At 42.8% G+C, this 12,582-nt stretch overlaps 1 protein-coding gene across 6 annotated transcripts in view; it reads left to right on the forward strand.

Annotated features, from left to right (window-relative positions):
* The window catches only part of USP15 (ubiquitin specific peptidase 15), a 127,909-nt gene that overhangs the window by 51,112 nt on the left and 64,215 nt on the right, over positions 1-12,582 (forward strand). For 4 of the 6 annotated variants that reach the window (XR_011320727.1, XM_069764506.1, XM_069764510.1 and 1 more), the window contains exon 4: positions 6,931-7,057. The exons of 1 other annotated variant lie outside the window; for it this stretch is intronic. Coding sequence is in view for 3 of the 5 variants with exons in the window: in XM_069764506.1 (XP_069620607.1) it covers positions 6,931-7,057 (127 nt within the window). In the remaining 2 variants the exon portion in view is untranslated. Of the gene's footprint in view, positions 1-6,930; positions 7,058-12,582 lie in introns of those variants that run through there. One more of the 6 variants, XM_069764508.1, reaches the window with a different exon arrangement.

The following is a 12,582-nucleotide window of genomic DNA, read 5'->3' on the forward strand; positions in this document are numbered from 1 at the left end:
GCACATCAAATAGCGCCTGCCGAGCAGAGCTGGGCAGATTCCCACTACACATCGCAATAAAGAAGGCACTGTCATTCAAGGCTCATCTACAAAGTAGCAGTCCCAGCTCCTACCATCACAAAGCCCTCCTACACCAGGAAGCCTCCCAACAAAATGTACCCAAAGCCAGTCTGACCAAGCCATCAACCTCCATGGCCTGACAAAAGGTGAAATCCAGAAAATGGTACACAAAGTCAAAGAGGAATATCTCAGCATCTGGAGGAACAACATAAACAAATCCCAGAAACTGACAATATACCGGAATCTACAGAGGGAGTACAAACTGGCCCCATATCTATAGAAACTAGAAAACCCTAAAGATCGACAGATCCTGAGCCGGTACAGACTGAGCGCCCACAGCCTACTCATCGAATCCGGGCAGCACCGACAGAACTACAAGCCCCGAGAGAGCAGACTCTGCCAGCAGTGCCCCCAGGAGGCCGTGGAGGATGAGGCCCACGTCCTGCTGAGGTGCCCCAAATACTCCGCAGTGAGGGACACTCACTTCAAGAGACTGTCTGATCTCCTCCCAGACTTCACCTCCAAGGAGGAGGAAGAGAAACTACCGATAATACTGGGGGAAGAGGAAAGTGCAGTGGACATAGCAGCGTAATATGTCAGTGCCTGCCACAAACTAAGAGGAGCCTGATATCTCACGGACTCCCGTACCCCAACACTGGACATATCCCTATCCCCCCGACTGAAGAGCCTGATATGTCATGGACTCCTATACCCCACCCTGGAAACATCCCCTATCCTCTAAAAGGAATTTGATATACCCTGGACCTCTATATGCCTCCCTCCCCCACCCCCGTATTTTTACCATATGCTTTGGCAATGCTAACATGTACTTAGTCCTGCCAATAAAGCTCATTTGAATTGAATTGAATTGTATCCCATCCGGGCCCAGAGATTTGTCAATTTTAGTGATTTTTAGACACCGCCGCACTTCCTGCTGGGTTAAGCAGGTGACATTTAATGGGGAATTTTTATCACTAGTCATTTTGTCTGCCATGGGATTTTCTTGTGTAAATACTGATGAAAAAAAGTCATTTAGCATATTGGCTTTTTCCTCATCCTCATCCACCATTTCACCCAGACTATTTTTAAGGGGGCCAACACTATCATTTTTTACGATCCAATACAAGAAATGAGGGCACTCACCAGTCTTCACCGTGATTCGTACTTTATTAATAGATACAACTTGTTAAAAATCCATGGCCGGAGTTGAATGAGCCGTAGCTCGTGTGAGCAGGGGGGGTCAGGACGACGATCGTTTCGCGCTGTGCTTGCGCTTCAACAGCGCAAGCACAGCGCGAAACGATCGTCGTCCTGACCCCCCCTGCTCACACGAGCTACGGCTCATTCAACTTCGGCCATGGATTTTTAACAAGTTGAATCTATTAATAAAGTACGAATCACGGTGAAGACTGGTGAGTGCCCTCATTTCTTGTATTGGATCGTAATGAACACTGTTTTTTTCTGAGGAGCACCCGAAGTCAGGATTCGTTGGAGTTGTGCTTCTATTTGTCGGATCTGTTGACACAGCCTGTCAGATGTTTTAAGCCATCGAGGATAGTGCCACTCGGCGTGTTGTTTCTCCGGCTCTTGTTGTATTTTGATACTATCATTTTTTAGTTTCTTACTATTTATGTAGTTAAATAATATTTTGGATTATTTTTACTCTCTCTGGCAATGAGTCTCTCTGTCTCAATCTTTGCTGCCTTGATTTGCTTTCTACAGAATTTATTTAATTTTTTGTATTTATTTAATGCCCCCTCACTACCTACTTCCTTTAATTCTCTAAATGCTTTCTTTTTGTCACTTATTGGGCCCCTTACAGCTCTATTTAGCCATATTGGTTTCCTCCTATTTCTAGTATGTTTATTCCCATATGGTATATACTGTGCACAGGTCCTATCCAGGATGCTAATAAACGTCTCCCATTTTCTTTGTGTATTTTTGTGTCTCAGGATATCGCCCCAGTTAATTGTGATGGGTTTTTTTTTATCCTGGACACATAATACATTTTATTTCAAAAGGTAATTCAGTGGTGTGCGAGGCCGAGTCCATTGCCAATGAAGCACTGGGAATGGAGCTGCTCTTGGTTATCTGGTCCTCATCTCCATTTTCCGTTCACATTTTATACGATATGATATTAAAATATTCATAATATGTGCTACAAAGATCGATCTTACATAACCAAAGAAAAGACAATATGTTCATATACCCTAACCAAAATAAATAAGTGAAAAAGCAAGTGCATTAAATTAACATCGAGTATTTAGTAAACTCTGTTTTTGATTTTTTTTTAAAAAAAGAAGAATAAAGCTGTTCCACCGCGACAAGGTGTACCCAATTGGGACAGTAACTACACTCTCTAATGTTAAAACCTACCTAGTGTGAATAGTGGCAGTCACAGGGTCCCAACCGGACACCCAGGTTTGGAGGGACTACATATGAACTGCCCAGCTCAGTGAAAAGGGGGCCACACCCTATTTGTACTGTCCCAGTTGTAGGTACTGTCCCAATTGGGTATACCTTGTCGCAGTGGGACAGTTTTAGGGTATGTGTCCACGTTCAGGATTGCATCAGGATTTGGTCAGGATTTTTCATCAGTATTTGTAAGCCAAAACCAGGAGTGGAACAATTAGCGGAAAAGTATAATAGAAACATATGCACCACTTCTGTATTTATCACCCACTCCTGGTTTTGGCTTACAAAAACTGATGGAAAATCCTGATGCAATCCTGAACGTGGACACATACCCTTATACTTTTTTTTTTTTTTTTTTTTTTTTTTTTTTTAACAAAAACAGTGTTTACTAAATACCCTATGTTAATTATTTAATGCACTTGCTTTTAAAATTATTTATTTTTATTAGGGTATATGTATATGCACACATTGCTTTTCTTTGGTTTTGTTTGTTTCTATGGCCAGTGTGAACATGCTTTTATATCATGCATGCTTTCAAGTCATACTCCAGCTCAGTTTTTTGTTTTTCTAAAGATCTATCTTAGCACACATGGGTCTTCTATTAAATAAAGAGGTTGACCACTATAAGAAAGCTATTTAGATTTGTTGTGTTTGCAATATACAACTTGTTCATTTTGCTTCTTTCAGAAAAGCTCTTCCCTTTCACCCAGGGCTGTGTTTTTTTTGGTTTTTTTTAATTCAACGCAAGATCATTGTTGCTTTGTATCAAGAGGACTGGCTGCGTGTTTCAATAGCTAAGCCACTCTCTTCTCCGTCATTGCTTAGAAAAGTTTGCTGACTCCGCTGTTGAAATGAACAATCAGCCTGCCCCCTTCATACATATTGTTGTTTATGCAACACCATAAGAACACCGTAGTTTAGAAATGGAGATCCAAGAAACGGATGAAAGGGGAGGCATTGGTGGAGTTAAGCATAAATTTAAAAAAATCTGTTTCATTTTTTATTTTTTTTATGGACATAACCTTTTACAATCTCTGATCTATGCTGAAGAAGCACTGTAGATGAACAATTTTACAAATTGAACCAACCATTTGTATCTGCTCTTTCATCCAGTTTGAAAGTCCATGGACTAAATTATTGCTGAATGTTGTCTCTTTGCTGATGTCCCAGTACTATGTTACAGCAGATTTTCTCAAGCTTTCTTTCTACCAGAGTGTCGCCATCATGATTTTGCTCATATCAAGGCATCACTGGTGGATAACTTCCAGGCCAAAATTAAAAATATTGCCTTATTTATTTTTTTCTAATGAGAAAAATATAACATTATATAGTAGCTTGCAAAAGTGTTCACCCCATGACTTTTTACCTAATTTTTTTTTTTTACATTACAAAAATATTTAAACACTGGTTGTAATCTGATTTGTGTGTGATGTATCCGCATTAAATAGTCTAAGTTGAAGTGAGAAAAATATAGGTATTAATTTAGGGGATCAAGTAACTAAACATTTTCATGTGCATATCTATTCACCCCTTTTGCTATGAAGTCCCTAAAAGTTTCTGGTGCAAGCAATTCCCTTCATAAGTCACATACTTGGTGAAATAAAGTCCATCTGTGTGCAATCTAAGTGTTACATGGTCTGTCCGTGTATATACACAACTTTTCTGAAAGGTCACAGGGGCTGCAATGCCATGAAGCTAGAGGCATCACTAACCAGACACCATGAAGACCAAGGAGATCTCCAAACAAGCCAGGCACACATTTGTTGAGAAGTACAAGTCAGGGTTGGGTTATTAAAAGAAGTAATAATAATAATAATATCCCAATCTCTAATGAACCCCCGGAGCACTATCAAATCATTATCAGATGGAAAGAACATGGTACCACCACAAACCTCTCAAGAGAGTGCCGACCACCAAAACTCTCAGCCCGGGCAAGGAGCGTATTAATCAGAGAGGCAGCACAGATACCAAAGGTAATCCTGAAGGAGCTGCAGAGTTCCTAAACAGAAATTGGAGTATCTGTCCATATGACCACAATAAGCCATACACTCCATTAGAGGTGGCCTTTATGAAATATTGTAAGGCTTGTTTTGAGTTTGCTAATAGATGTGGGAGACTCCCCAAATCTATGGAGGAAGGCGCTGTGGTTAGATGAGACCAAAATTAAACTTTTTGGCCACCAAGGTAAACACTGTATTTGGTGCCAAATCAACACAGCTCATTACCTCAAAAACGCCATCCCCACAGTGAAACGTGGTGGTGGCAGCATCATGCTCTGGGGATGTTTTTCGGTAGGGAAAATGGTCTGAGTCAAGGCGAAGATTGATGGTGTGAAATACCAGGATATTCTTGAGCAAAACCTGTTTCAGTCTGTCAGTGATTTGAGACTGGGCAGAGGTTCACATTCCAACAAGACTATGACCCCAAGCATACTGCTAAAGTAACTCGAGTGGTTTAAGGGAAACGTGTAAATGTTTTGGAGTGGACTAGACCTTAATCCAATTGAGAATCTGTGGTCAGACTTGAAGATTTCTGTTCAACAGAGGAAACCATCTAAGAGCGTAGCGTTTCTGCAGGCCGCAGGCTGGGATGAAGGGGTGTTCGGATGTGTGCGCTGTGGGTGTTCGGTGGTGCAGGGGCTCTGCTGACTTTTTGTGAAAGACCAGAACCCCCGCACTTACATGGTTCACTATGCGGTTGACTGCGGGAAAATGGCTACCGGGGGAGGGGCATGCACAGATGGAAATCTTGGCACCAAGATCTCGGGGGATGAGATCTCACCTGCAGCGGCGCACATCCGTAGACCCCCTCATCTCACCCTGTGGCATGTAGCAACGCTCCACTCTTGCCTCCTTCAGCAGCGACCCTGGGACCCCGCTTCACCGCAGCCACCACCCTCAGTAAGCAATAAGACGCATGGATTATAAGAAGCACCACCATTTTTTTTTTAAAGTTTTCTTTCCTTATTTTTCTCCTCAAAATTCGGGGTGCATTTTATAATCCTGTTGGTACCGTATTTTGCGGATAAGACAATCTTACCCCTGGATATAGTATATTTTGAGTCATGAATGCTTATATCATCCTTTTTACTGTAAAGGGGTGCAATCTGTGTACAAGCAGTGTAACATGAGTTGTCCGGCCTTAGGGTCCAAGTCTGCAGTCACTCTGAGACTGTACGCTTGTGAATCACTACAGTATGCAAACTGCTCACTGTGGGGAATCTCTGGGCCGGCCCCGTGAGCATGTAATCACAGGTATGCAATTTGCATACTACAGCCACATTGCGGCTTGACGTGTCCGGTCTCACTCGATTCACTTGTTTTAAACAAGGCTGCCCACTTCTAGTTAATCACATGCTTGCGGGTACATGCTTCCGTGCTCCTGGCACAGGAGAAGCCTCACAGTGTGCACTCAGTGACTGCAGACGTGTACCCAAAGGCACAACAACCCTTGTAAGCCACTTTTTGTTTCACTTTAACCTTTTTAACCCGAATCTATGAGATTTTACATCGCAGTTTCCTAGGCGTGTGTGCATGCTTACTACAGACTTTTTTTTTTTAAGACCCCGATTAGTCTATATTTTAATATAAGGATGTTGTGAAAAAACCCTTTATTGTATAAAACATTAAAGGGAACCTATCCGTTCCCCCATGGCCTCCAACCCAACCTCATTCACCGGTGTATGATTAAACTCTCTACCTGATTGGCCCTTTATAACGTATAACATAATTCAGTTACATAAATGCTTTAAAAAAAAAAAAAAAAAGCATTTATAATGTCCCTGTTAACTATAATGTCCCTGTGTCCTATGCTAATGAGGGCTTTGACTAATCGATGGAGCCTTTGTTGCCCAAGACTAGTCAGCCCACTTTCAATGTCATCACACCCCTGTGGGCGTGATAACTTAATTTGCACAAGCAGCCTCTTCGCCAGCGTATGCAAATCTAGCGCATGCGCAACACTCATTTGGGCAGTGTCACTGCATCTCTGTAGCTGGGTGTATGCATGCTGGCATCAGAGGCGCACTGAGCATGACTGGAAGCCATCTTCTGACCTTCTGGTCATATGCAGGGCTCGCCTGTGATGCCAGGAAGTGTACACTCCTCTTCAGAGACACAGTGACGCTGTTGGAATGAGCGTGCGATGTACTAGATTTGATTTCTTGCAAATTAGGTTATCACCCCCATGTGGGCGTGATAACATGGAAAGAGGGCTGACTAGTCTGAGGCAAAGATTGTCCCAACGGCTAGTCAAAGCCCTCATTAGCATAAGAAAAGCGAGGTTTTAAATGCTTTTTTTTAAAGCATTTAACTGCTAGTTAGGGAGGGAGTTTGACCATACACAGGTGAATGCTGTTGGGTTGGGGACCTGACTGTTTCCCTTTAATTTCCTGTTGAGTTCCTCTTGTATTTGCTACATACTATACTGACCTTTCCTGTGGGTTTCCATTTCCAGGTCGTTGAACAGGGTATGTTTGTAAAGCACTGTAAAGTCGAAGTTTACCTAACTGAATTAAAGCTGTGTGAGAATGGGAATATGAACAATGTGGTAACAAGAAGATTTAGTAAAGCTGACACTATAGGTATGCCTTTTTTCATATTTGCTTGACTGCAATTTAATTGACCGAGTTACTGCATTCTTTGAACTATAAAATCCCCCCCTAGGTTTAGACTGTAGAAAATGGGCGGGAAAAAAACATTTTTTACTAATTAAAGGGAACCGGTCAGGTCCCCCGCGCCCCCAGAACCACCGGCAGTTGTGTCTGCATATATAAATCTTCTGCATGACAGCCCCTGTATTAGGGTATGTTCACACGTTCCTGATTTCCATCCTTTTTTTTTCAGGACTGTTTTTTAAAAAACTGCAGCTCTTGGCAGAAAACACAGGTCCTTTTTTTGTCCTTTTTTGATGTGTTTTTTGATCCTTTTTTTTATCCTTTTTTTATGCAGTTTTCTATGCAGAGTCTGTGTGTTTTCTAGGAAGTTTTTTAGGGTTAAAATGGCTGAAAATACCCTAACCCTACCCCTAACCCTAACCCTACCCCTAACCCTATTCTAACCTTAGTGGAAAAAAAAAAAAATTCTTAATTTTTTTTTATTGTCCCTACCTATGGGGGTGACAAAGGGGGGGGGTGTCATTTACTATTTTTTTTTTATTTTGATCACTGAGAGATTATATCTCAGTGATCAAAATGCACTTTGGAATGAATCTACCGACCGGCAGATTCGGCGGGCGCACTGCGCATGCGCCCGCCATTTTGCAAGATGGCGGCGCCCAGGGAGAAGACGGACACCGGGACGCCGGGTAAGTATAAGGGGGGGAGATTAGGGCACGGGGGGGGCATCGGAGCACTGGGGGGCATCGGAGCACGGGGCGGTGGGATTGGAGCACGGGGGGGCGGGATCGGAGCACGGGGGGGCAGCCACACTCCGCCCACGCACTTCCGCCCGCTTCCCCGCACTTCCTGCTGCAGCGGTTCTGCACCACAAACCGCAGTAAAACCCGCAGATATTTTTTTCATCTGCGGGTTTTACTGCGGGTTTGACCTCACAATGGAGGTCAATGGGTGCAGAACCGCTGCGGCTCCGAAAAAAGAAGTGACATGGTACTTCTTTTTTCCCGCAGCTATTCAGCGCGGCTTTTTTTTTTATTTTCCGCATTGTGGGCACAGCAGTTCCTGTTTTCCATAGGGTACAATGTAATGTACCCTGCATGGAAAACAGCTGCGGACCCGCAGCGGGAAAATCGCGGCAATTCCGCATGAAAAAAAGGATCGTGTGAACATGGCCTTACAGTACAGTCATGGACAAAAATTTTGAGAATGAGACAAATATTAATTTTTCCAAAGTCTACTGCTTCATTTTTTTCTAATGGCAATTTGCATATACTCCTGAATGTCAGAGTGATCAGCTTAACAGCAATTACTGTACTTGCAAAGTCAATATTTGCCCAGAAAATGAACTTTAACCCCCAAAACACATTTCAACATCATTGCAGTCCTGCCTTAAAAGGAGCAGCTAACATCGTTTTAGTGATTGATCCATTAACACAGGTGTGGGTGTTGATGAGGACAGGGCTGGCGATCAATCAATCGTGATTAAGTAAGAATGACATCACTGGACACTTTAAAAGGAGGCTGGTGCTTGGTATCATTGTTTCTCTTCAGTTAACCATGGTTATCTCTAAAGAAACACATGCAGCCATCATTGCACTGCACAAAAATGGCCTAACAGGGAAGAGTATCGCAGCTACATAGATTGCACCTCAGTCAACAATCTATCGCATCATCAAGAACTTCAAGGAGAGAGCTTCCATTGTTGTCAAAAAGGCTCCAGGGCACCCAAGAAAGACCAGCAAGCGCCAGGACCGTATCTTAAAACTGTTTCAGCTGCGGGATCGGACTACCCGCAGTGCCGAGCTTGCTCAGGAATGGCAGCATGCTGGTGTGAGTGCTTCTGCACGCACTGTGAGGCGGAGACTCTTTGAGCAAGGCCTAGTTTCAAGGAGGGCAGCAAAGAAGCCACTTCTCTCCAGAAAAAACATCAGGGACCGACTGATATTCTGCAAAAGGTACAGGGAGTGGACTGGGGCAAAGTCATTTTCTCTGATGAATCCCCTTTTCGATTGTTTGGGACATCTGGAAAACGGCTTATTCGGAGAAGAAGAGGTGAGCGATACCACCAGTCTTGTCTCATGCCAACTGTAAAGCATCCTGAAACCATTCATGTGTGGGGTTGCTTCTCAGCCAAGGGAATCGGCTCACTCACAGTCTTGCCTAAAAACACAGCCATGAATAAAGAATGGTACCAGAATGTCCTCCAAGAGCAACTTCTCCCAACCGTCCAAGAGCAGTTTGGCGCCCAACAATGCCTTTTCCAGCATGATGGAGCACCTTGCCATAAAGCAAAGGTGATAACTAAATGGCTCATGGAACAAAACATAGAGATTTTGGGTCCATGGCCTGGAAACTCCCCAGATCTTAATCCCATTGAGAACTTGTGGTCAATCATCAAGAGACGGGTGGACAAACAAAAACCAACAAATTCTGGCAAAATGCAAGCATTGATTATGCAAGAATGGACTGCTATCAGTCAGGATTTGGTCCAGAAGTTGATTGAGAGCATGCCAGGGAGAATTGCAGAGGTCTTGAAGAAGAAGGGTCAACACTGCAAATATTGACTTGCTGCATTAACTCATTCTAACTGTCAGTATAACCTATTGGTACTCATAATATGATTGCAATTATATTTCTGTATGTGATATAAACATCAGACAAACACTAATAAAAACCAGAGGGCAGCAGATCATGTGAAAATATAATTTTGGTGTCATTCTCAAAAATTTTGGCCATGACTGTACATACATAAACAGATCTTTGGAAAGTATTTCTCAAGTCCATTCATGATACATATGTATGATATATGTAAATAGGCTTTTTTTTCTAGTGGAGGGGCCGTTAGTGTCCCCAGACTAATCAGCCCATTTAGCATGTTATCACGCCCCTGTGCGCCAGTGCTATACTTATCTCACGCATGCGCACGGCTTCTTTCTCTCTCCTCATTGATGCTCTGAAGACAGGTGTACACGTCCCAGTGTCAGACAGGCACACTGCGCATGATTGGAAGTTTCGGTAAGTAGTATAGCGCTTGCAATGATGCAGGCGCTCGTTAACCATGTTATCATTCCCACTGTGGCGTGATAACATACTAAGTGGGCCAACTAGAATGGGAAAACTAGTGGCCCCTTGACTAGACAAAGGCCTCATTTACGTATCGTAAACTAACTTGAGAAAATACTTTTTCTACAGGTCCTTCTCAAAAAATTAGCATATAGTGTTAAATTTCATTATTTACCATAATGTAATGATTACAATTAAACTTTCATATATTATAGATTCATTATCCACCAACTGAAATTTGTCAGGTCTTTTATTGTTTTAATACTGATGATTTTGGCATACAACTCCTGATAACCCAAAAAACCTGTCTCAATAAATTAGCATTAAAGACAAGGTTCTCTAAACGACCTATTACCCTAATCTTCTGAATCAACTAATTAACTCTAAACACATGCAAAAGATACCTGAGGCTTTTATAAACTCCCTGCCTGGTTCATTACTCAAAACCCCCATCATGGGTAAGACTAGCGACCTGACAGATGTCAAGAAGGCCATCATTGACACCCTCAAGCAAGAGGGTAAGACCCAGAAAGAAATTTCTCAACAAATAGGCTGTTCCCAGAGTGCTGTATCAAGGCACCTCAATGGTAAGTCTGTTGGAAGGAAACAATGTGGCAGAAAACGCTGTACAACGAGAAGAGGAGACCGGACCCTGAGGAAGATTGTGGAGAAGTGGAAACATCCAGAGCCACCGTGCACAGGCGTGTGCAGGAAATGGGCTACAGGTGCCGCATTCCCCAGGTAAAGCCACTTTTGAACCATAAACAGCGGCAGAGGCGCCTGACCTGGGCTACAGAGAAGCAGCACTGGACTGTTGCTAAGTGGTCCCAAGTACTTTTTTCTGATGAAAGCAAATTTTGCATGTCATTCGGAAATCAAGGTGCCAGAGTCTGGAGGAAGACTGGGGAGAAGGAAATGCCAAAATGCCTGAAGTCCAGTGTCAAGTACCCACAGTCAGTGATGGTGTGGGGTGCCATGTCAGCTGCTGGTGTTGGTCCACTGTGTTTCATCAAGGGCAGGGTCAATGCAGCTAGCTATCAGGAGATTTTGGAGCACTTCATGCTTCCATCGGCTGAAATGCTTTATGGAGATGAAGATTTCATTTTTCAGCACGACCTGGCACCTGCTCACAGTGCCAAAACCACTGGTAAATGGTTTACTGACCATGGTATTACTGTGCTCAATTGGCCTGCCAACTCTCCTGACCTGAACCCCATAGAGAATCTGTGGGATATTGTGAAGAGAAAGTTGAGAGACGCAAGACCCAACACTCTGGATGAGCTTAAGGCCGCTATTGAAGCATCCTGGGCCTCCATAACATCTCAGCAGTGTCACAGGCTGATTGCCTCCATGCCACGCCGCATTGAAGCAGTCATTTCTGCCAAAGGATTCCCGACCAAGTATTGAGTGCATAACTGAACATTATTATTTGATGGTTTTTTTGTTTGTTATTAAAAAACACTTTTATTTGATTGGATGGGTGAAATATGCTAATTTATTGAGACAGGTTTTTTGGGTTATCAGGAGTTGTATGCCAAAATCATCAGTATTAAAACAATAAAAGACCTGACAAATTTCAGTTGGTGGATAATGAATCTATAATATATGAAAGTTTAATTGTAATCATTACATTATGGTAAATAATGAAATTTAACACTATATGCTAATTTTTTGAGAAGGACCTGTAAATACCAGTTTATGTATGTAATACAGAGGCAGTTAGGCAGGGTGTTTTATATATGCAGACACAAGTGTCGGTGGCTCTGGGGGCATGGTGGACCCAACAGGTTCACTTTTACAACACCAGAGAAGTTTTAAGACGTGGAAGGCTCAATATCGGTAATTTTCATACACTAGGGGGGTGATTGTTCTATTTGTGTTACTTTGCAGTATTTCTGTTATACACATATAGTGTTACACAATGCACATTATGTACACTCTTTGCAATGCACCCGTACACAACACTGCTGCATATGCAGTACATTCACACTCTGCTGTATATAGACGCGCACAGCTCTGCTACATCTCTACTCTCAAATGCACACCTCTGCTGCATTGCAACATTTTGAAATTCTTTCAGGCATGTGGCTGGTCACTGAATAGTCCTTCAGTTACTCAAGACTGCCGCATCTTTGCAGCTTTACTAATTCACAGGACCTAGTTGTTTGTTTTCCTGCCATGCACCAGTCAGACTGATCATTGTTGGGCTGGAGGATAGAGCTGCACCGCTGCATAGATCTCAGTGATGGGGAAGGACATTGTGTTAGGGCCCTCCTCAATCATTGGAAGCTGCCACCTGACTATAACACATACATTTCTTTTTTAGCAAGATTTTGTTCTTCCTAAAAAGTGCATTTCATAATCCAAATATATCCGTGGCTCTTCTTTTGATTAGCTAGCCTGGTGATAATTTATTGTTGCACGTGTGA

The sequence above is a fragment of the Ranitomeya imitator genome, chromosome 4, assembly GCF_032444005.1.
Source record: "Ranitomeya imitator isolate aRanImi1 chromosome 4, aRanImi1.pri, whole genome shotgun sequence".
In the NCBI taxonomy this organism is placed as follows: Eukaryota; Metazoa; Chordata; class Amphibia; order Anura; family Dendrobatidae; genus Ranitomeya; species Ranitomeya imitator.